Source organism: Cydia pomonella, chromosome 28 (genome assembly GCF_033807575.1).
Source record: "Cydia pomonella isolate Wapato2018A chromosome 28, ilCydPomo1, whole genome shotgun sequence".
In the NCBI taxonomy this organism is placed as follows: Eukaryota; Metazoa; Arthropoda; class Insecta; order Lepidoptera; family Tortricidae; genus Cydia; species Cydia pomonella.
The window spans coordinates 9127310-9149177 of record NC_084730.1 but is presented as its reverse complement, the minus strand read 5'-3'; the positions used below and the strand labels follow the sequence as shown (position 1 = coordinate 9149177).

The 21868-nt window shown below is 38.9% G+C and overlaps 1 protein-coding gene across 1 annotated transcript; it reads right to left on the bottom strand.

Moving 5' to 3' along the window:
- Positions 1-407: 407 nt before the first annotated feature.
- Positions 408-20873, bottom strand: LOC133532968 (fatty acyl-CoA reductase wat-like). The gene is made up of 13 exons (XM_061871860.1): positions 20713-20873; positions 15789-15966; positions 12194-12284; positions 11287-11409; positions 7581-7705; positions 7015-7173; positions 5923-6032; positions 5531-5598; positions 4404-4599; positions 3934-4117; positions 2753-2874; positions 1969-2102; positions 408-534 (listed from the first exon to the last, which is right to left on the bottom strand). Coding segments are annotated over exons 1-13 (1599 nt in total). The 5' UTR covers positions 20714-20873; the 3' UTR covers positions 408-426.
- Between the last annotated feature and the right edge of the window lie 995 nt (positions 20874-21868).

Below are 21868 nucleotides of genomic sequence, written 5' to 3'. Positions count from 1 at the left end.
TTTGTACAAAAAATAAAATAATAAAATACCAGTACAAATATCGATGAAATGCCTATTAGATATACAAATACTAAAAAAATTTAGAAATCTAAGTGTCAGATAAAATATAATATTTAAAAAAAAAAACAATCATTATATTATCCTTAGAGTTGTAATAGGTCTCCAAGACTTGAACTCTTATATAAATAATTAAAGACAAGACATTAAATCAGACAAACAGACAAGAACCGAATGAAGTGCCTCACGTTAATGTCACTCAAAAGTAAAGTTACATACTTATAACATAACATGTAGCCCGTGTAAGCTTGAACAGACAGGTCTCCACAAACAGCACCCGTTCACTCAACCTTTATTTGGGAAAGTCACTATTCACTAGTACCAAATACAGTTAGAAAAAAAACACGAAATTTTAAACCCGTTATTTATTTAAAACATAGCAACAAACAGACAAACGAACCAACAGACTAAAGTCAGCAGCTTGTATATCGCGTAGAGATACAGTACGCCGACTACGTAGCTCAACACCCGGAGTACCTGAAATACCATGATTAGGTTATACTCGTACTGCGGCGGCATCATGGTTCCATTTTTATCACTTGTCACTATGCCCGTCACTTTCGCACTTACATCAAATATCAAATATCAAATATCAAACATTTATTCAGCAAATAGGCCACAGGGGCACTTTTACATGTCCATTTTTACAAACAATAAATTAAAAAAAAAAAAAACAATTACTAATATCGAATCTATGAAATAATAAATACTTTATTAGAGATGTATACTGTCTCTAAATGTCAAATTACACAAAAAAAACTATGATAAAAAAATAAAACCATAAAAAACTAAAATTCTTTAGAGATGTATAAGTCTCTAAGTGTCAGAGATAAAATATAAAAATATATACATACTTATTAGAACGGGACAGGTATGGTGACAAATGATAAAGAGCCGACCATCTTAGGCCTACTGGGTGTCATTTTTAGGTGACACGAGATATGTATATGTATGTACGAGATTGTCCTCATTGATATACAGATATAAACAATTTTTTGAAACAAGAATCAACTCTCAACTGATAAATCTCACTAACGGTCCAAGAAAATATTTATTTGTGCAACAAGAGAGGAAAGTTGGTTTTTCTTGCGAGCGTTGAAACACGAGATATAAAACAACTTTTTCTCGTGTGACAAATAAAACATTTAAGTAGTGAGAACATATTAAAGGTTAAATAAATCAACATAAAGTTAACCACATTTATTTACATTCATGAATGAAAAGCATCATCATTATGACGAAAGCTTGTCTCACTCCCTGGAGTGAGGAAAACGCACTTTCGTCACTCCCCGGAGTAAGTAGGCTTGTTCGAGCTGATGAGGTGAAAATAAAATTTTAGCTTTATATCTTTTATATTGTTTTCTAGCGCTATATATTGTAGCATTTGTAGCTAGTAGGACAGTAGGTAATCTAGTAATCTGTGGACGATGTTGTTGGTCTCATACTTTATTATTTGTATTCTACATATTTCTGTGTCTAACCCTGTGTGTTACTGTTTTTTGTCCCCAATAACAATAAAAACAAATACAGGGTGATTTCTGGGTCGTGATCCACAACCACTTTTTCTGAATCTATGATTTACATTATCATACGGTAGTATTTGATTGAAAAATAATTAGTTCGATTTTTATTATTTTTCAAGTAACATTAATCTTATACGAAGTAATCATGGTCACCCTATGACTTTTGACATACGCTGTATGGAAAGCGACAAGACGTCACATTGAGTAGGGTGACCAAACTGTATGCAAACATGTTTTTTTCTACTTGTCATCTGAAAAATAATCATAATTATTGGTGATAATAAATAATGAGCAACATCATTAGACTCATCTTTGAATTCTGTGTGATGTCTTGTTCGCTTGCTCCACGACCCCGAAATCACCCTGTATATCTCTCTTTAACACATACCCCTTGCTTCCTGACTGCGTACTCAGTGTCCTTAAGGCCGTCCTTGACGATGTATTTCCTCAAGCCGATGGCCCACGTGACCATTTGCTGCGTCCAGTCCATCTTCTCCACGTCGAAGTTGTACAGGTCTTGATCTGAAAGTTCAGAGCAACAATAGGTTCTATAGGGGCGACAAGGGAACAAGTTTCTTTAAAAAGGACAAAATGTCGAAATAAAGTTTACAGCACATATGGTGCTACTTTACCGCACTTGTGCGAAAATTAGCATATTACGTTACTATGTCGAATATTAAAAGGGCCATATGTACTGTAAAACGTTGTACGATACATGTGCGAATGTCGATTTAAAACACTCCCTCCGGTCGTGTTTTAATTTATCGCCACTCGTTTCGAATTTCCTATTTTTCGCACTTGTATCGTAATGTACTATTATTGTAACCTAAAAAAAACGATTTATTCGACGAGCAACGCAAAGGCTGGTCGGCCTAATGGTGTGCCGCGTAAACATATAAGTAGTCACCGACATAGGAAGAAATCGGTTTATAATAATAACGGTTTTTACATGATAACGGTTTGGAAATTTAACCGGTTTCCGAGCCTTGCTGTAACGACATTGAAGTAAGCCAGCACGAGACAGGAACAGTCGAGTTCATAAATACTAGTACATTTCTTCACCTTAATTCATTGCAATAAGGTGAAAAAATTTATACATATTTAAGAACTCGACTGTATCAGTGAGACAGCGCGCTCCGACCTCTCACTTCAACTCATAGCTGCTAACGTACCTGTTTTGGATAAACTGTTGTTTAATTTCACGAGATTATCGTCCTTGAAATGGAACTCATGGCAGGTAAAATAAGCCAACACGGAAGATAGGTTGAACGCCAAACGGTATAATTTCATCGCTCTGAAAACATAATGAAAACATATTATTTAATTATTTATTTTAAGATTATTATAATGTAATGTTTACCCAGGTATTGGCTGTTGTATTTATAAATGTTGTTATGTATTTTTCATGTCACTATATGATGTTACTATAAATGTTGTATTGACTTGTAAAAGAGCCCTTGAGGCCTACTTGCAGAATAAATTTTTGAATTTTGAATTTGAATTTGAATTTTTGAATTAGGTGTAAAAAACTTACAGGAAACATAAACGAGAGAATCTACCGTTTAGTGTCACTCGTTGCTATGGTTAGTTGTCCAGGGTAAAAACAATTGTTAAAATCCTTATTTTATGGTATTTACAGTACATTTAATAGTTAGACCTTATCATAATGGGCCATTTAATCTTAAGGGGCTCCCAAACGCCAATAACCTTCGATCTGCATCGATTAGTTTTCTATTGTTTTCTGTAGCTTAGCATATTAACAGCAACGGCTGTAAAAGTAGTATCCCATATTAATTCCAAAGTTCACTGTCTTCGAGATATTGGACATCAAAGTTGAACAATTTTAGGCCAAAAAACTGGTTTACTGGCCATAACTTTTGTGTTAATTAATTCAAAATCTCTGACCAGTTTTTACAGACGTTAAAGGTGCGTCTTTGTGTCAAATGTGTAGATTTCATACATGTAAAATCCTTCACAGCTGCGAGTAACGAAAAATGTGTTTTTTAGACAATGTTTAAAAAAATAACTATTAATTTCTTTCAAAATCCGGCATACCAGAATGGAGATAATACATTGAAGAACCGATAGCCGTTTGTCTTATAATTCAATCTGCAGTGCAAATGTAGGAGTAACGACTCAAAACTAGTAAAAATCGATGAAAACCGCGGGGAGCCCCTTATTATATAGGTCTATTCATCATATTAGTAGAACTTTTTTAAAGCCGGACCCTCGGACAGCGTTACAGGACAAAATAACAACACAAAAATAATTGATCCATCATTTTTTTTTCTAAATTCTGGCACTTTCACAATGTGTCCCCGTCCAAGTCAGACTCTTACAAGATGGGACTCACTTAGGTTTCTTGCCAAGCATCGTTAGAACCCCGTCCGCCAGATATCCAGGGATGAAGTGCAACAGCCAAGTTAGGATCCAGAACACCCAGAATTTGCTGGTGTGGTGTACGAATGTGTACCACACCGCTTTCGGCGAGCTCGCGCAGTAGTAGACTTTCGTAAACATTATATTCATTATTTCACCTGAAAAGGAAATAATTAATAGAGAGCTTTTCAGTCTAGTACCGTGTTTAGAACGAAGCTTGCTGAATGGCCTAGTAAGGTACGAGATTGAAAAGCTTGATTACATTATGTACAATACTTTTTCTAAGAGTCATCTAAAATAATGTTTTTTTTACCATAAAACCTAAATAATTAATGAAAATTGGTAAGTAACTCAGTAGACAAAATTGTAGACATAATCATAAAGCTTCTATTACTCAATTTCTTTGTTCAGTCAGTACACAGTAATGATGGTTCAAATACTTACGCCATGTAATAGGGTTCCTAGCGGGTGAGATTGTATATATCTTTATATCCTTCTGTCCGTTCTTGCGGCGTTCTGCCGTGGCCCAGCCAGCTACAATGGTAGCATTATTGACATAGTCCACGGGAATTAGGTCGACTTTAGCACGGTCTTCGGCCATGAAGGTATGCATGACGCCAAGACCGGAGCCTAGGAGGAGCTGGAAAAAGTAGTTAGATATAATCGGACTAACAAGGAAAGGTACCCAACTGTCCGGTTCCGATTTGATTTATATTTATATATGTTATAGAGTAGTCTAAAATAACGGACATGTATTTTTTTTTAGCTGCCCAAACTCAACCTATTGATGGGAGAAATTGTCCTCCAAAGTACTAAAACGTTACTAAATCTTCTAACTCCTATAGAAAGTGATGCTCAAGCAACTTGCTAGTTAATGGCTTGTTTGAGTATATGTTTGAGAACAGGAAAAAATAATGTACACGTGTTTTGTTATATCTGCTTAAACTCAAGTTTTCCTAAAAAAAAACACCCGTCTTTATGTCTAACTTTAGCGATAAGATATTATAAAACTTCGAATGTCGATTTTTTTAGGAAAAAATGAGTTTTAGCCGATATAACAAAACACGTGCTCATTATTTTTTACTGCTTTCAAACATACGCTCAAACCAGCCATTAACTAGCAAGTTGCTTGAGCATCACTTTCTATAGGAGTTAGAAGATTTAGTAACGTTTTAGTACTTTGGAGGACAATTTCTCCCAATAGGTTGAGTTTGGGCAGCTATAAAAAATACGTGTCTGTTATTTTAGACTACTCTATAACATATATAAATATAAATCAAATCGGAACCGGACAGTTGGGTACCTTTCCTTGTAAGCTTTGCAAGGAAAATGGGGGGAAGTAACTAATTTAGTTTACTATTTAGGTTAGCACTAATTTACGAGCACAATATTATTTCGCGGATTAGATTATCTATTTATTAATAATTTTGTTTTCGTTTATATGGATTTCTGCAAAATAACGCCTGATTCTATTAACACCATTAACCCCAACTATTTATGGAAACATGACGTTTATTGTGGCAATTCCACACTTAGTCATTTAGAAAACTGGGTGCCAAATCTGCACTTACCCCACTAGGTCCATAGACACTGCTCATGTCAACCCAGCCAGGGTTAGGTTCCAAGTTCGATGCTATTACTGAAAAAAAAAAACAACATTTATAAACATTTAAATTTTGATATACGATGGGCAGGTCCCCTGACATGGTCCTCACAGTCTCCTCGGCCAGCGCCTTGGTGTAGGCTTAGGTGTCAGAACTCACCAATGGCGGGTCTGACGATGCAGATGGGCAGGTCCCCTGCCATGGTCCTCACAGCCTCCTCGGCCAGCGCCTTGGTGTAGGCTTAGGTGTCAGAACTCACCTATGGCGGGTCTGACGATGTAGATGGGCAGGTCCCCTGCCATGGTCCTCACAGCCTCCTCGGCCAGCGCCTTGGTGTAGGCGTAGGTGTCAGAACTCACCTATGGCGGGTCTGACGATGCAGATGGGCAGGTCCCCTGCCATGGTCCTCACAGCCTCCTCGGCCAGCGCTTTGGTGTAGGCGTAGGTGTTAGGCCAGTCCTCGATCAACCTAAGTGAAAGAAAATAAGAAATTCGGCATATTTGGATATTCCTTACAATCGAAACGTTTTAAACGAAGTAATAAAACATTAGTCATAAAGGTGCAACCACACCGCTGCTTAAAAACGATGACGGTACCGAATCACATTGACGCAACGTAAGTGTACCGTTTTTATCGTATGCTCTCCACACCGCTGCTTAAAACATGCCCACGGTGCTGTGACTCATCGTAAATGTCACTGGGATTCCATACTGTTACCGTTTTTAAGCAGCAATTATATGCGTTGAGAACTTATAGAGCATTTGGAAAGACCTATAAATAAATAAATAAATAAATATTATAGGACATTATTACACAAATTGACTAAGTTCCATAGTAAGCTCAATAAGGCTTGTGTTGAGGGTACTTAGACAACGATATATATAATATATAAATATTTATAAATACTTAAATACATAGAAAACACCCATGACTCAAGAACAAATATCCATGTTCATCACACGAATAAATGCCCTTACCAGGATTTGAACCCGGGACCATCAGCTTCGTAGGCAGGGTCACTACCCACTAGGCCAAACCGGTCGTCTTAAACGGGGAAACGGGGCCTTAGAAACGGGGTCGTCGGTAGTTATAAATATTATGGATTTTAGTTTCTACCAATCGAAGGTCATCAAGTCAGGAAAAATCATAGCATTGCGATGTAGGATTTCGCCGCACTGTTCCAGCGCCATCTACTATGAAATTGACTAAACTCATTTAGGTTTGATGGCGGCTAGCTTCTATTCACTCATTTTTTCGACAAGGTCCACCATGGTGCGGAGGTCCTTGGGGCTAGCACTGTATTTATTGTAACAAATCTACCGCCCAACAATCTCTCTATTCTCTACTTTCAAGGTTTCAAGTCACTAATCTAAGAAAAATCTTAACAGCACGATGTAGAAATCCCGTCGCTTTAAAAAGCGCCATCTGCTGTGAAATTGCGTATACTCACTTAGGTTTAATGGCGGCTAGCTTCTCCTCACTCAGCTGCTCGACGAGGTCCACCATGGTACGGGGATCCCCGGGGCTGTCGTAGAAGTCCTCTCTGACGGAGCCCCCGATGCGGCTGTGGGTGGCGTGTGCGTACGCCGTGGATACGTGCACGAAAGATCTGGAAAAGAGAGATACCTAGATTGATGGTTTTGTCTGACGTAAATAAATCTATTTATTAAAATAGAAATAGCAAATACAACTCATTCTAATGACCAACTTTCGGTTATCATCTATTGCAGACGATTCTTGCAGCGTCGAGTAGGACCAGGTATTGCGGAGAGGTTGATTGCAACGTCTGCGATGACTGACCCTATACCAGAGCGGCATCTTCTGCCATAGCAATCACAAACATGATGAGAGTCCGGAGGAGGAGATCTGGCAGTGTGGAGTCTTTGGCCGCATTACCGCACTGCCAGTGGTATTTGCTGGCCCAGGTATGACCCAGAACGGGGACCCAAACAACCTCCTAACCCGACCTCTAATCCTAACCTCTGTTTATACAAATAGACCTATATTGTCACTCACTTGAGCTTCTTGCAGTCCTTTCCCAGCAGTAACGCCTGCATGGTCCCTCGTACGTTTGTTCTGGTCGCCACTCGTAGTGGCTCATCGAAAGTGATAGTCGCCGCCGCATGGAAGATGACGGTCACCTGCCAACGTGAGATTTTTATTTTGCGTTAACCTCATATTTATTAAATATGACACGTGTTACAAGTATATTAAATCCTAATGGATTTCTGAAGGCCTTGGAAACTGAAGTTTCGTTATTTGCCTCTCTATCACTTTTATATATTCGCGTGATAAGAACCGGAGGATGGCGAACGGGAGCAGGTCAATGGGTGCTAATAAAACGGTCCAATTTTATTTCCGGCAGACGGTGACTCGCCCCCACAAGATGGATCCCCACACAAAGTGACATCTAGGATGGCTCAAGAGCAACACCGGTGTGAGAGCTGAGGGTAGAGAGGTGTCACTGAATTTTAAACATAGCCAACTCGCCACTTCCACATCTACCTTCGAGAACATGTAGTATACATTAGATTAATTTTATTTATGAATATAAGATTTGTATGCCCGTTAGCTGGCTGAATACACTGTTCTTTGAAATGTATTTGATAACATCCACTTGACTGTATACTAACAAATAAATGATTTGATTGATTGATTGAACATAGCTCTTGGCGGCTCCACTCTAGATGGCCGACTAAGGCAAATCAGAGGCAGAGAGCCCTGTCCTACCCACCCTCATGTCGGGTGACAACTCCCGGGACCACTCGGGTACGTGGGGTCGCAACTCCCCAACAGCTCACCATAAGCTACCCTGCATATATTATTATTTGTATTTCCTTGGATTTCACGGGCCTGTAAATCCCGGTCTTTTGATAGACTTGCGTGGGGATATAGATTCAACACGTAAATGCCCCTTGCAGAGCTTTAATGTCATGTGGAATGCCTGAACCGGTCGGAGCAGGCATTGGGAAAGAGGATATTGTAGAAAAAGCGAACAGTATAACGTTTTATGGATTGAAGTTTGGGTGGACAACGAGACTGGGTTATTGCAAAGACGTCCGGGCATCTGCCATAACAATGTTTTCATTAGTTAGCGAGACAGGCAGTGACTTGCCGTCCACTAGAGGGGCCCCTAAAACTGTCGTCGTGAAGACGACCAGGAGCAACACCGGTGTGGGTGGCTCAGGGGTTTCGAGAGGTGTACGCCGCTTTATCATTATTTGTTTATTATTGGAGCATGGTCCATTCCCCAATCTTCATTAGATTCGAATTTCCCCACTGTAAAAACACTATAAAAAGCACACAGAGCCATGGGCGAAAACGGCTGAGAATAACACAGTACGCATCCTAGTTTTTAAGCCTGTTTGCGAGTCAGATCGCATGTTCTTGGAACGTTAATTGTTGGCTAAACAATGCCTAACAGCCGTATTTATTAAATGTTAGAGCCTTGATCAAGGGTCGTTGAAGACCGGATGCCAAAAAACACTGTTCATAAACGATAATTTGCGCTAATCAGTTAATCAAATCCCACCAAAAATATTTTCATGTAAAATTATTGTATGGGTTAATTTAAACACATATTTTATAACAAATTATATAGCAGAGTTTATTAGCACAAGAAACAAGAATCGAAAGTAAACAACAATGTCAAACACATTGTCATGTCCAAAGAATATAATACTCACTGTCATGTCCTACACCGTCGGCCAGGATTACAGTAAGAAGGTTTAAACTACTTGACATAAACTAAACCTCTAACAAAAATGTTGCCAAAATGAGACCATGGCTCGGATTGTCAAAAAGTTAACTGAGAGCCTAATACCGCGAACACTCAAGTTCGCAAATTGCGAGCAGCTTTCTCTGTCGCTCTAATTACACTTTAATTGGAGTAAAAGTCGCGGTGTTCGCGGTAGGCCCTCTGATCTCATGTAGAGTCAAGCTACTGACTCTACACGCCCTAACTCTGCAAGCCCAAACTTCACAAACTCTACACCTTAGTCAAAAATTTCAAAATATGTGCCTTGACCGTTTCTATTACCGTCACACACATGCGCGTAAGGAGAAAGTTTTATTCACTCTTCATTCTTCTTCCTCGCGTTGCCCCGGCATTTTGCCACAGCTTATGGGAGCCTGGGGTCCGCTTGACAACTAATCCCAAGATTTGGCGTTAGCACTAGTTTTTACGAAAGCGACTGCCATCTGACCTTCCAACCCAGAGGGTAAACTAGGCCTTGTTGGGATTAGTCCGGTTTCCTCACGATGTTTTTTTTTTCACCGAAAAGCGACTGGTAAATATTAAATAATTTGTCGTACATAAGTTCCGAAAAAGCCATTGGTACGAGCCGGGGTTTGAACCCCCGACCTCTGTCGCACGCTCTTACCGCTAGACCACCAGCGCTTATTCACTCTTCATTACTTTTCTGTTATAAGTACAATAGTTCTTGTAGTAACGAAACGGACCCACATATTTTGACTAAGGTGTAGAGTTTGTGAAGTATTTTGGTATAATCCAACCCCAAGTTATGAGGGTACAAAAAATGACGAAGCGCTTCGAGAAGATAAAAAGCTCGAAAGTTATAGTGGGATTAATATAAGAAGTAAATTCTGACAGCATAATATTCATATTAATTTAATCAGTATTGATTATACATATTTATGTATATCTATGACGCACAGAAGTTAAAATTCTCCGCTTAAATAGTAGAGCTTAGCTTACATCAGAAATACTCGTAACCTACTACGCTTGACCATTAGAAGATGGTCGGCTCTTTATCATTTGTCACCATGCCTGTCACGTTCTAACAAGTATGTAAGTGCGAAAGTGACGGGCATAGTGACAAGTGATAAAAACCGAACCATACTGCCACCGCAGGACTGGTCTAATTGTATATTTAAATGGCACCGTCCCACCTCCAACGGACTAATGTAAAAGCGGGCGCAGCGGCGGAAAGCGCCGAATCTTTGAAACGTAATAAATATAAGAGCCTCGGTAGAGAGTACCATTTTGTACCTTTTGGCGTTGAAACTCTAGGTCCATGGGGTCCCAGCGCGCACAAGTTTTTTGGAGAAATCGCGAAACGTCTGGTTGATGTAACTGGTGACCGAAGAGCTGGCGGCTTCCTCGCACAACGTATCAGTATTGCGATACAACGAGGAAATGCCGCCAGCATCCTTGGTACAATGCCTCAAGGGCCTATTTTCGATATAAGCTAGTTATAGTAATCATCTGTATATATCCATTATGTATATTGTTATTGTCAATAAATAGATTACGCAATTTAAAAAATAAAACTCCGCATGTCTAGTAGAGCTTACATCAGGACTGATACACGATGTCCAAAGAGTAGAGCATAGTGTACCAGTCCTGGTAGCCAATGGTCATTCGCGAGATGGGAAATAAATCCTCTGCTAGTGATTATCTATCCAAAATTTCTAATTGTATATTTAACACATATTTTTAATAATCTCCGCTCTTTTAATATAGCTTCTTCCTCATTTTCCTCAGCGAGTATACCTCCACTGTTGGGCATACGCCTCTCCAAATCTCCTCCATGCATCCCGATTTGCTGCTTCTCTCCTCCAGAGGAGGTCTTCTTTTTCTGGAGATCTGGTTGGAGGTCTTTGATCTGGTATTTCTGAACGAGGCCTCCACGCTAGGACTGGCTTGCTCCACCTCGTATCTCTGCGACATAAGTACACATAGCGTTAGAAATACTCGTACCTCATTGGCCATGGTATACCAGTCCTGGTCGCTAATCGCCATGCGCAGTTGCGTGATGTCGCCGTTGACCGGCGTCACGCGCGACACGAAGCCGGGCTTGCGCTTGTGCAGGATCTCGAATACCTGTTAATATGTTGTAAGGATACTGTTTAGTTTATATAGATATTTTGTCATTATAATACATTTTTCTAGATTAAATAAGCTAACTATACTATTAAAAGTATTTGTAACGATCGATCACGTGAAGAGTCACGTGATCGATCCCTCCATCTTAAATATTGAACGAGCATTCGGGAGGTGACATTCGAACGATGACAGTCGAACGATGACAGTCGATGCAAATTACATGGTTACGTTGATTGTATTATTAGCAGGTCAGTACGTTTTGTTTTGTTAGAACTCGAGACAATGTAATTGCTTGTCTAAGCGTACTAGTTACTGTCGTGTGGTTAGTTAGATTGGAAGAGGTTATATTCATTGTGCCAAATATATGTATTTTGATCACACCTACCGTTCTTTTAATATTATGGTTATTAATAGTATTTTAACAAATCACTCGTTTATCCCGCCTGCAAAAGTTAATTAATCGGCCCTGGCACAATGAAAAATAAAAAAATAAATGAAATATTTTATTTTTGATACAAGCTTTTATCGGTGACTGTACTTTTCATTCAACACGCAACTCTCATCGAAACACTTGCGAGGAATAAAACAAAACTTATAGTTTAATCAAATTTAAATTGTTAAAACAGTTCGTAAGAGTACAAATAAGTGCATAATTATTATGCATTGCCGCACAAGTTCGATAATTAGGGACAATGAAAATAAAGCACGCAATAATAAGTTCCAAGTTACGAGCAAGTGTTTTGAAAAGACTATTAAATTTGTATTTGTAAAGTTTACTTACAGGATCTTGAAAGATCTTAGTAATTCGCTCCTGTGAAGTCTGTCCCTTTTTCTCGCGAAGTAGAAGATATACGCGTTTGATATCGCATGACCTGAAGCAAATATAATAAGATAGTTAGATAAGATAACTAGTGGCTATGTGACCTTCTGTGACCGGTAGGCCTTTCAAGAATAGCTTAAAATTGAATGGTAGAGGCAATGAACAAAATCTCCATATACCAAAAAGTGTCCGACAAAAAACCATAATATATATTTTTTAAACCATAAATAGGTGGCGCTACAATACCTAGGGTAACAGCACCAGTGGCCAGCCAGGGACCAGTAGTCAGCCTTTTAAGTCGTTTATTGGTCATAAATATCTGGTATATTCGATTAAACAAATCGCGTGTAGTCAAATAGGAGCTCTGATTCCTTATTCGTTAATACGTAACGCGGCAGGTGCGGTGAGGTATCGGGGAGAGGAAATATACTCGTTCATAAAGGTGATGTTTGTTGACGAGAGCTGGAGTGTCATGTCCGCCATATTTTTTACTGCACGTGATGTTCTTTTAACGCGTGAGAAAAAAATATGTTTTAATATAAAAAGTTACTGTTTTTTGTTAATGATAGGTTTATTGGTTAGTTTATCTATTAAATTGCGTTATATTTAAATAGAAATATCAATATTTAACTTATAAATTGAGGAGGTTGGCCACTGGATACCACTTTTTTACAAAAAATCCAGTGCCCGGCCTCCCGCGGCTGACTTTCGGGTTATTAGTTCTTTTTTATATTTTCGATCCAATACGACCGTTAGGACCGTTACATTTACATTTTCAAATTTAGTTAGGCATGTCTCAGTCAATTTAAAGTAAAACCCAGTAGTCAGCCGCATTTGAAATAACGTTTTAATGCGGCTGACCACTGGGTTTCACGGATCCAGTACTCAGCCATTATCTTCCTTGGTACGTCGCTGCCAAATATTATGAACTTTAACTCATTTAAATAAGGTTCAAAAGTGTATACATACTTTTGTTGAGAAATATTCCAATATCTAACGGACCCCTGCACGGGTTACACCAGCATTTAAACCGATTTTTAAAATAATGAATTCTATTAAATAAACAGATTCATTAATAAAAAAAGCGGCCAAGTGCGAGTTGGACTCGCCCATGAAGGGTTCCGTACCATTTATGACGTATTAAAAAAAACTACTTACTAGATCTCGTTCAAATCAATTTTCGGTGGAAGTTTGTATGATAATGTATATCGTATTTTTTTTTCATTCTGTTATTTTAGAAGTTGGGGGGGGGGACACATTTTACCACTTTGAAAGTGTCTCTCGCGCAAACTATTCAGTTTAGAAAAAAATGATATTAGAAACCTCAATAGGAATGATAAATATTATAATATCGTTAACTTTAATACAAATAATAGTGTTTTTTTTATTTCATTGTTATTAATAGTTTATAAAGGCTGAGTACTGGGTACACAAAGGCTGCTTACTGGATTTAGAGGCTGACTACTGGAGAAAAGTGCCATTTTTTGTTTAATCTTAATTATAGATATTATAAAGAGGATTGTTATTTTTTGACATACTTTATTTCAAAACTATAATAAACACTTGATCTAACCATGTTATGCGTTTATTTATCCGACTAATCCTGTAGAAACGTCGAGAGTACAAACTTTAAAAATGCGTTATAAGGCTGACTACTGGTGCCTTTACCCTAGAATACTTGAGAAAAAAATCTAATCATAGACAGCGCACTTCACTCCGTCAATAACGCCTAATAGGTTCCTAGCTACTCTAGCGCTACTCTGGAGAGATTTGGAATTATTATTTATAGCTTACAGCTGGACACTTTTGCAACAATTCTGCCTAAGGAGTTTCTGTTCCTTGCCTCTACCTTCCATAGTTTACGTGAAACGTAATGTGGACAGCTATTGCAAAGGCCGAAGGCCGAGCCCCGCATAGGGTCGAAGCGTCCGGGAAGTTAGTGCTCAAACACTTCTGTGTTCTGTATTGTTCTCAATAGTACAAGTGTAAGGCGGAGGTACTTCCCCAGTGAGTTCTTACGGTGAGTAAGGTTGCCAGAGCTCATCGAGGGGGGGCGGGTTTAGGGTCGGCAACGCGTATGTAACTCCTCTGGAGTTGCAGGCGTACATAGGCTACGGAGACTGCTTACCATCAGGCGGGCCGTATGCTTGTTTGCCACCGACGTAGTATAAAAAAAAAAAGTGTCGAATTGCGCAGGTCGAAGGCCGAGCTCCGCGTAGGGTCGAAGCGTCCGGGAAGTTAGTGCTCAAACACTTCTGTGTTCTGTATTGTTCTCAATAGTACAAGTGTCGAAATGCGCAGGTCGAAGGCCGAGCTCCGCATAGGGTCGAAGCGTCCGGGAAGTTAGTGCTCAAACACTTCTGTGTTCTGTATTGTTCTCAATAGTACAAGTGTCGAAATGCGCAGGTCGAAGGCCGAGCTCCGCATAGGGTCGAAGCGTCCGGGAAGTTAGTGCTCAAACACTTCTGTGTTCTGTATTGTTCTCAATAGTACAAGTGTCGAAATGCGCAGGTCGAAGGCCGAGCTCCGCATAGGGTCGAAGCGTCCGGGAAGTTAGTGCTCAAACACTTCTGTGTTCTGTATTGTTCTCAATAGTACAAGTGTCGAAATGCGAAGGTCGAAGGCCGAGCTTCGCGTAGGACCGAAGGCCCAAAGCGTCCAGGAGGTCAATGCTCAAACTCAAACACAGAACCACAGTACAAGTGTCTAAGTGCGAAGGCCCTATCTACACGTGATGTGGCTTGAGAAACAATGTCAATTTTATCGGACTCATTGAATAAGTCCTTTTAGTAGATTTTGTGTGGATTCTAGTCACAAATTAAAGTCAGTTAGGTTGTTTTTGTGACATATCTTGTGACATACCTGAATCAGTTTATGACGTACCTGATCAATTTCTCAATAGGCTGCTAGTGATGAATATAACAGTATCTATGTAAAACTCCTGCACCACCGAGTCGCCCTGCTCATTACCTCGTCTATCGCGCGGTGACGCGACAACGATTTTAACACTTCTAACCTTATGCGAGATTTTGACGATTTTTCATGTGACATACATACCTGAAGATTCATCCTGTTTTGTAACATATGTAAAATCGACTTGGATGAACTGAAGTTTATTAGGTCAGTTTTGTGACTAACCTTTTGACACTTTTGTGACAAACTTGAAGACAAATAAAACTAAACCTAACTAAAAAATTAAAAAATCCCTAAAAACTACCTTCTAAGCCTAGGCCCCTCGGCAAGGTGCCCATCACGCAGGCAGAGTTCCCGCGCTGTATTGCGATAGCAATCCTCTGCGCGAGACAGCTGCCGGTGCAAGATTCCCCTGTTGCCTCCCTCAACCGCTTCCCAAGCTCCTTAAGGAGCCCACGCGCTCCCCTACCCCACGGCCCGAGTGTCTCGACGCCAAATGCTACGAACTCGTAGTTGGCGCCGAGACAGCTGTATTTGTAGGCCTATTAATTAATCTTGAAGTGTTTAATGTCCGTTTTGCGACTTTTTTGTGACAACACTGACCTCGATTATGTCAGTTTTGTGACCTGTGTCTGTACCATACCTAAAGAGCTTCTCAATAAGCTGCTTCCCGAGGAACCCAGAGCCGCCGGTGATGAAGATAACTGCATCTTTGTAAAACTCCTGCACCGCCGAGTCGCCGCGCGCTATGGCCTCGTCGATCGCGCGATGACGCGATAAGGATTCTAGCTCCTGAGCGACTGCGGGGTCTATGGTGCTCACTGTGGGGGAAATAAACATAAAAATATATAGTAGGTACTTCTATAAAAATTCACCCTTTTCACCCATAACCATTTACAGGGCAACGGTCTAAAAAAAGACCACCATATTATGACACCATCTTTTTGTTTTTTTTTCTTGTACAGAATTTTTAGGACTATAGATTGGCTATGAGGCTTGAATTAAGGATTTTTTTCAGTCTTGCTCGTTAAAAGGTTAAAAGGAAAGGGGATGACCGGTTTTCCATATAAACCTAGTCCCAATTTTACTCTCCAGATATAGCCATTAAGGATTTTATTTAATTGTGTAAAGGAAAATGGGGACTACGTTTGTATTGAGAAGCCCTTCCTTGGGCCTTAAACAGCCTTCATACCAAATTTCATCTAAATCGGTTGAGCGCTTTAAGCGAGAAGGGTAACAGACAGACAGAGTTACTTTTGCATTTATAATGTAAGTTAGGAATAGCTAATAGAAAAACATACAATAGCACTTAACTTTTTTATTTTTTTGATAGAACACACAAAAAACTGTGACACAATGGTCAAAAAAAGACAACTTCTTAAAAGAATTTTGACCCGCGTATAAAAAAAAAAACATTTTCGACACTAACTTGTTTTTATTAGACCAACACCTGTGCATTATTATATTAATTACGTACCTACTTCTTTACTATTTCATTCTATTTTAAACGTATATTCAATAACGGTCTGTTTCATTTAATTCCATTGTTCTGGAGCTATAGGGAATAATTAATTAAAAAAAACACAGTCATCATATAAATATTCAAGACGTAGACTGTTACAAAATCGTCATTCTTTACGTACTTGAACTACGCTCTTTTACGTCCCTTCAGGGACGTAAAGCTTATATTATTTAAGTTCAAACGCAAATAGCAATGTACCAACCAACAAGAAGTATAGAGGAAAATGCTTGAAACACAATTTTGTCTCCTTAAATTCAGCACCCCCGATTTACACTTACGAAAACATAAACCATAAATCATTTATTTTCGTGGAAAAACTTAAGTTACATACAGAAGTATATATATTTCAAAAAACAGAAAAAACATATTGACATTGTTTACCACGAAATGGGCTCGCCTTAGCATAATGCTGGACACAGCGCTGATCTTCCGGGGAGACCATTTTTAGGCCACACTTGCAAAACAATACCAAACATTAAATAAACTTTCAAGAGCGGATATCTCAAAAACTATACAGGATATCGAAAAACTTGATAATATATATCATAGTTTCCGAGATATAATCGATAATGGGACGTTTCAGCCTCCCTCTCCCCCCCGCTGAAGAGCTACGGCCGGGGACTTTCGATATGTTCACCTCCTAACTATATGAAAGTAGTAGATTTGGTAGGTGAGAAGAGATCTCTGTTGAGAACGATTTAAAACAGAAAGAGAAACATGTTGGGGCACCTGATACGGCACGATACTTATATAAAGTCAATAATTCAAGGAAGCGCTGGTGGCCTAGCGGTAAGAGCATGCGACTTGCAATCCGGAGGTCGCGGGTTCAAACCCCGGCTCGTACCAATGAGTTTTTCGGAACTTATGTACGAAATATCATTCGATATTTACCAGTCGCTATTCGGTGAAGGAAAACATCGTGAGGAAACCGGACTAATCCCAACAAGGCCTAGTTTACCCTCTGGGTTGGGCTGTGGCTTTCGTAAAAACTAGTGCCTACGCCAAATCTTGGGATTAGTTGTCAAGCGGACCCCAGGCTCCCATGATCCGTGGCAAAATGCCGGGACAACGCGAGGAAGAAGAGAATTGAAGGAAGAATAGAAAAAAAAGCAGGAGAAGACCGAGACTTCGTTCTTGGACCAAGCCAAGGAGAAAATCAACGTAGTGACGTATCAGGAGCTCAAACCAGTGGCAGAGAGAAGAACAGAATGGCGGTTACTCCACCGACAAGAGCCAGTCTCTAAGGAATTATGATGATGACCAAACTAGTCCAAAGTTACGAAGTCAAAAATTGTGTTGCAAGTATTTCTGTCTGTAGATTTTTTTGAGCATTCGTTGCCTGGCCTGGCCCTAAGAGAAGTTCCAAATATTGCATAGATCGTATAAAATATCCTCGGATTCTTTTTGCACGTTTATTGCCACACCTTCTTACAGCTACTTTCAATTTCTAAGACACTTGGAATAGATACCGATAAGTGACGTAAATGTTAAATGAAACAGTCAACAATTAAGAACATTGAGTAATAATAATAATAATCCCTAATCTTACCGGGCACATTCTAAGTGGAAACCTGTATGAGAAATTACTCTTGAAAATTTCCAGTAAAATTCGGTATTAGGTTCAGCAACTTACACTTTGCTAGCACGAACTAAGCTGGATTAGCTCTTGTAGATGAAGATGATTATGAATTTTTTTTTTAATAGGGATATGTACGTTATAGACCGAAGTTATAATTTATTTTACAGTACCTACATATGGTTCTACTTTGACGCACTAGTGCGAAAAATTGCAAATTACGTTACTGTGTCGAACATTTAAACGGCCATATGTAGGTACTGTAAAACGTTGTATGTATGATACATGTGCGAATAGGTAATTCGCAGCTCGTGTCGTTTTAAAACACTCCCTTCGGTCGTGTTTTAATTTATCGCCACTCGTTTAGAATTTCCTATTTTTCGCACTTGTATCGTAATGTGCTATTTCGCCAACCATCCCCAGCAGAGGGGAGGCCCCCTCTACATCACCTCCCCACACCCCCCGCAAAGGGCCCGAAACGCGGTGTTTCTCAATTTTGAAGGAAACCGTTCAAGATACAGAAAAACAATGTAGGAACGAAGTGGTTCTTCATAAATTGACTATTTATCTCTTTTACACACTATAGTGCTATCACTTATAGAAGAAGGAGGTCGCGGGTTCAAACCCCGCCTCGTGCCAATAAGTTTTTCGGAACTTATGTACGAAATATCATTTGATATTTACCAGTCGCTTTTCGGTGAAGGAAAACATCGGGAGGAAACTGGACTAATCCCAATAAGCCCTAGTTTACCCTCTGGAAGGTCAGATGGCAGTCGCTTTCGTAAAAACTAGTTCCTACGCCAATTTTAGGGATTAGTTGCCAAGCGGACCCCAGGCTACAATGACCCGTGGCAAAATGCCAGGACAACGCGAGGAGGAAGAAGAAGAAGAGTGCCATCACATAGTTTTTGTACAATCTGTCACCAATCACCATAATGCAATTTTATTAGCATTTTTTTTGTTGTCTTTTTATGATAACTTTTCTCAAAAAATACTTAATTACTTTTCTCAAAAAATATCGCCAAATTTTGTTTTAATTTAAGTACTTACCTAAATAGTTAATAATATGTTCTTTAAAACGCAGTAATATTTATTATTAAACTCCTTGATTTGACGATGCTATGCCAGTTTGAAGATACAACATCGCTTGTCGCTTACAATTTTTTTTAAGTCCAGTGAACATCGTTACTATGGAAGATAGAGGTAAGGAATAGAATCCCCAAATACCAAAATGTGTCCGTCAAAAAACCTTAAATAGGCGGCGCTACAATACCTAGAGTACTTGAACAAAAAAATCAAATCATAGACAGCGCACTTCACTCCGTCAATAACGCCTCGGTTCTTAGCTACTCTAGCGCTACTCTGGAGAGATTTGGAACTATTATTTATAGCTGACAGCTGGACACTTTTGCAACAGTTCTACCATAAGAGATTTCTCTCCTCTTAAATCCACACTCCATAGGTGGACCGACGATTTTTGACACACTCATAAAAAGTTATAAGAGCGAAAGAGATAGTAATAGTAGATTTTTGTGTTAGCGACAGTATCTCTCTACAAATGGGAAACGTGAACACTTCAAAAGTTCCCTAAGGGCCATAAGTACTGTAAAATGTTGTACGATACATGTGCGAATAGGTAATTCGCAACTCGTGGCGATTTAAATTAAATTAAATTATCATTTATTTCAGATCTTTACAATCCATAGATTTTGTTAGTTTATCTAAGCTACGTACCTAATAACTAGTGTTAGTATTTACTAATTACAACTAAACTAAACTAAAAGTAACAAAACAACGTACAGTACCCCTAGTGTAAATAAATTCGATTTCGTAACGTGACGTACGCGTTTGCGTTTAGTCTCATTTTATATATATATATCTATATCTATCTATCGGATAATACTTTCAGAAAGCTCATGCTCATTTTGTTTTCATTTAAAACATTCCCTTTGGTCGTGTTTTAATTTATCCCCACTCGTTGCGAATATCTTATTTTTCGCACTTGTGTCCTAATGTACTAATTACAGTCCATATAGTGCTACTTTATCGCACTAGTGCGATAATTAGCACATTACGTAACTATGTTGAAAAGTTAAAAGGTCATATGTGAATTCGACGACCGGTCTGGCCTAGTGGGTAGTGACACTAGTGACCCTGCCTATGAAGCCGATGGTTCCGGGTACAAATCCTGGTAAGGGCATTTATTTCGTGTAATGAGCACGGATATTTGTTCCTGAGTCATGGGTGTTTTCTATGTATTTATATATTATATATATCGTTGTCTACAAATACAAGCCTTATCGAGCATACTGTGGGACTTAGTCAATTTGTGTAATAATGTCCTATAATATTTATTTTTTATTTATTTCATGTACCTACTGTAAAACGTAGTGCTATTTATATTTAATTAAAATACACCGAAAAAAACGGAAATAATAAAACACCATCAGCGTTAAAAAAAATACTTACTTTTTCCTTCAGTCCTAAATTCTTTCACGAACTTTTAACACCTCAAAAGGTCTTTGATATCTTACTATAAAATGTAACTATAAAAAATCTGACAACACTTTTTTGCTCCGAATGTATCTATACGTTAGATACGACTACACTCCACGGTAAACGAAATACTTATGTTTAATGTAAATTGTATTCACATTACGCACATAATAGTGGTCAAAGTAAATAATTAGGGAGACAGAAGCACCAACAAATGACGTTATTTACGTACAGTCTATCAATTATATCGGAGCGGCCGAAGTGCTCAAAATATCTGAACACGCTCTCTAATGCCAAACGTCTAATAACGTCTAATAGAGGCGTGTTCAGATATTTGTGAGCGCCTTGGCCGCTCGGATATATTTAATGGTCACTGTGCGTACGTAAAAGGGAGTTCAACGTATTTTTTGTTGTTATTCTGTCTCGTTGGCCAGGGGACTAGGTATGGTACTTATAGATCGTCTGTTATACAGGATGTTTATTTACTCACCTGCAATAATTTCCCGGGTGAATATATAGGGTGAATTCGGGGTGGTGGAGCAAGAGAACAAGACATCATACAGAATTCAAAGATGAGTCTAATGATGCTGCTCATTATTTATTATCACCAATAATTATGATAATTTTTCAGATGACGAGTAGAAAAAAACATGTTTGCATACAGTTTGGTCACCCTACTCAATGTGATGTCTTGTCGTTTTCCATACAGCGTATGTCAAAAGTCATAGGATGACCATGATTACTTCGTATAAGATAAATTTTACTTGAAAAATAATAAAAATCAAACTAATTATCTTTCAATCAAATACTACTGTATGATAATGTAAATAATTTATAGATTCAGAAAAGTGGTTCTGGATCACGACCCAGAAATCACCCTGTATAAGTCATACTGAGCAACTTTTACAGTGGGATCAACCCTGAAATACCGAAAAAAATGGCTGTTTCATACATTTTAGCTGACTGACCTTGACATTTTCTATGAGAAAGTAATTTTTTTTCGCGATTTCGGATTATTGTATCTTGACAATGAGGGCTACCGTTTGTGGTCACCAGTTGGCGCCACTGTACTGATGTAGGTGCAGAAAAACAAATCTCAAAATTCTGCTATGGTAGAGTCATAGAGAGA

What these genes read in the sequence shown, in the direction of transcription:
- LOC133532968 (XM_061871860.1), bottom strand. An exon ending in GTGTCTATGGACCTAGTGGG is followed by an intron (nt 4,600 to 5,530) that starts GTAAGTGCAGAT and finishes TACTTTTTCCAG; the next exon opens with CTCCTCCTAGGCTCCGGTCT. An exon ending in TAGGAACCCTATTACATGGC is followed by an intron (nt 4,118 to 4,403) that starts GTAAGTATTTGA and finishes TTTCCTTTTCAG; the next exon opens with GTGAAATAATGAATATAATG.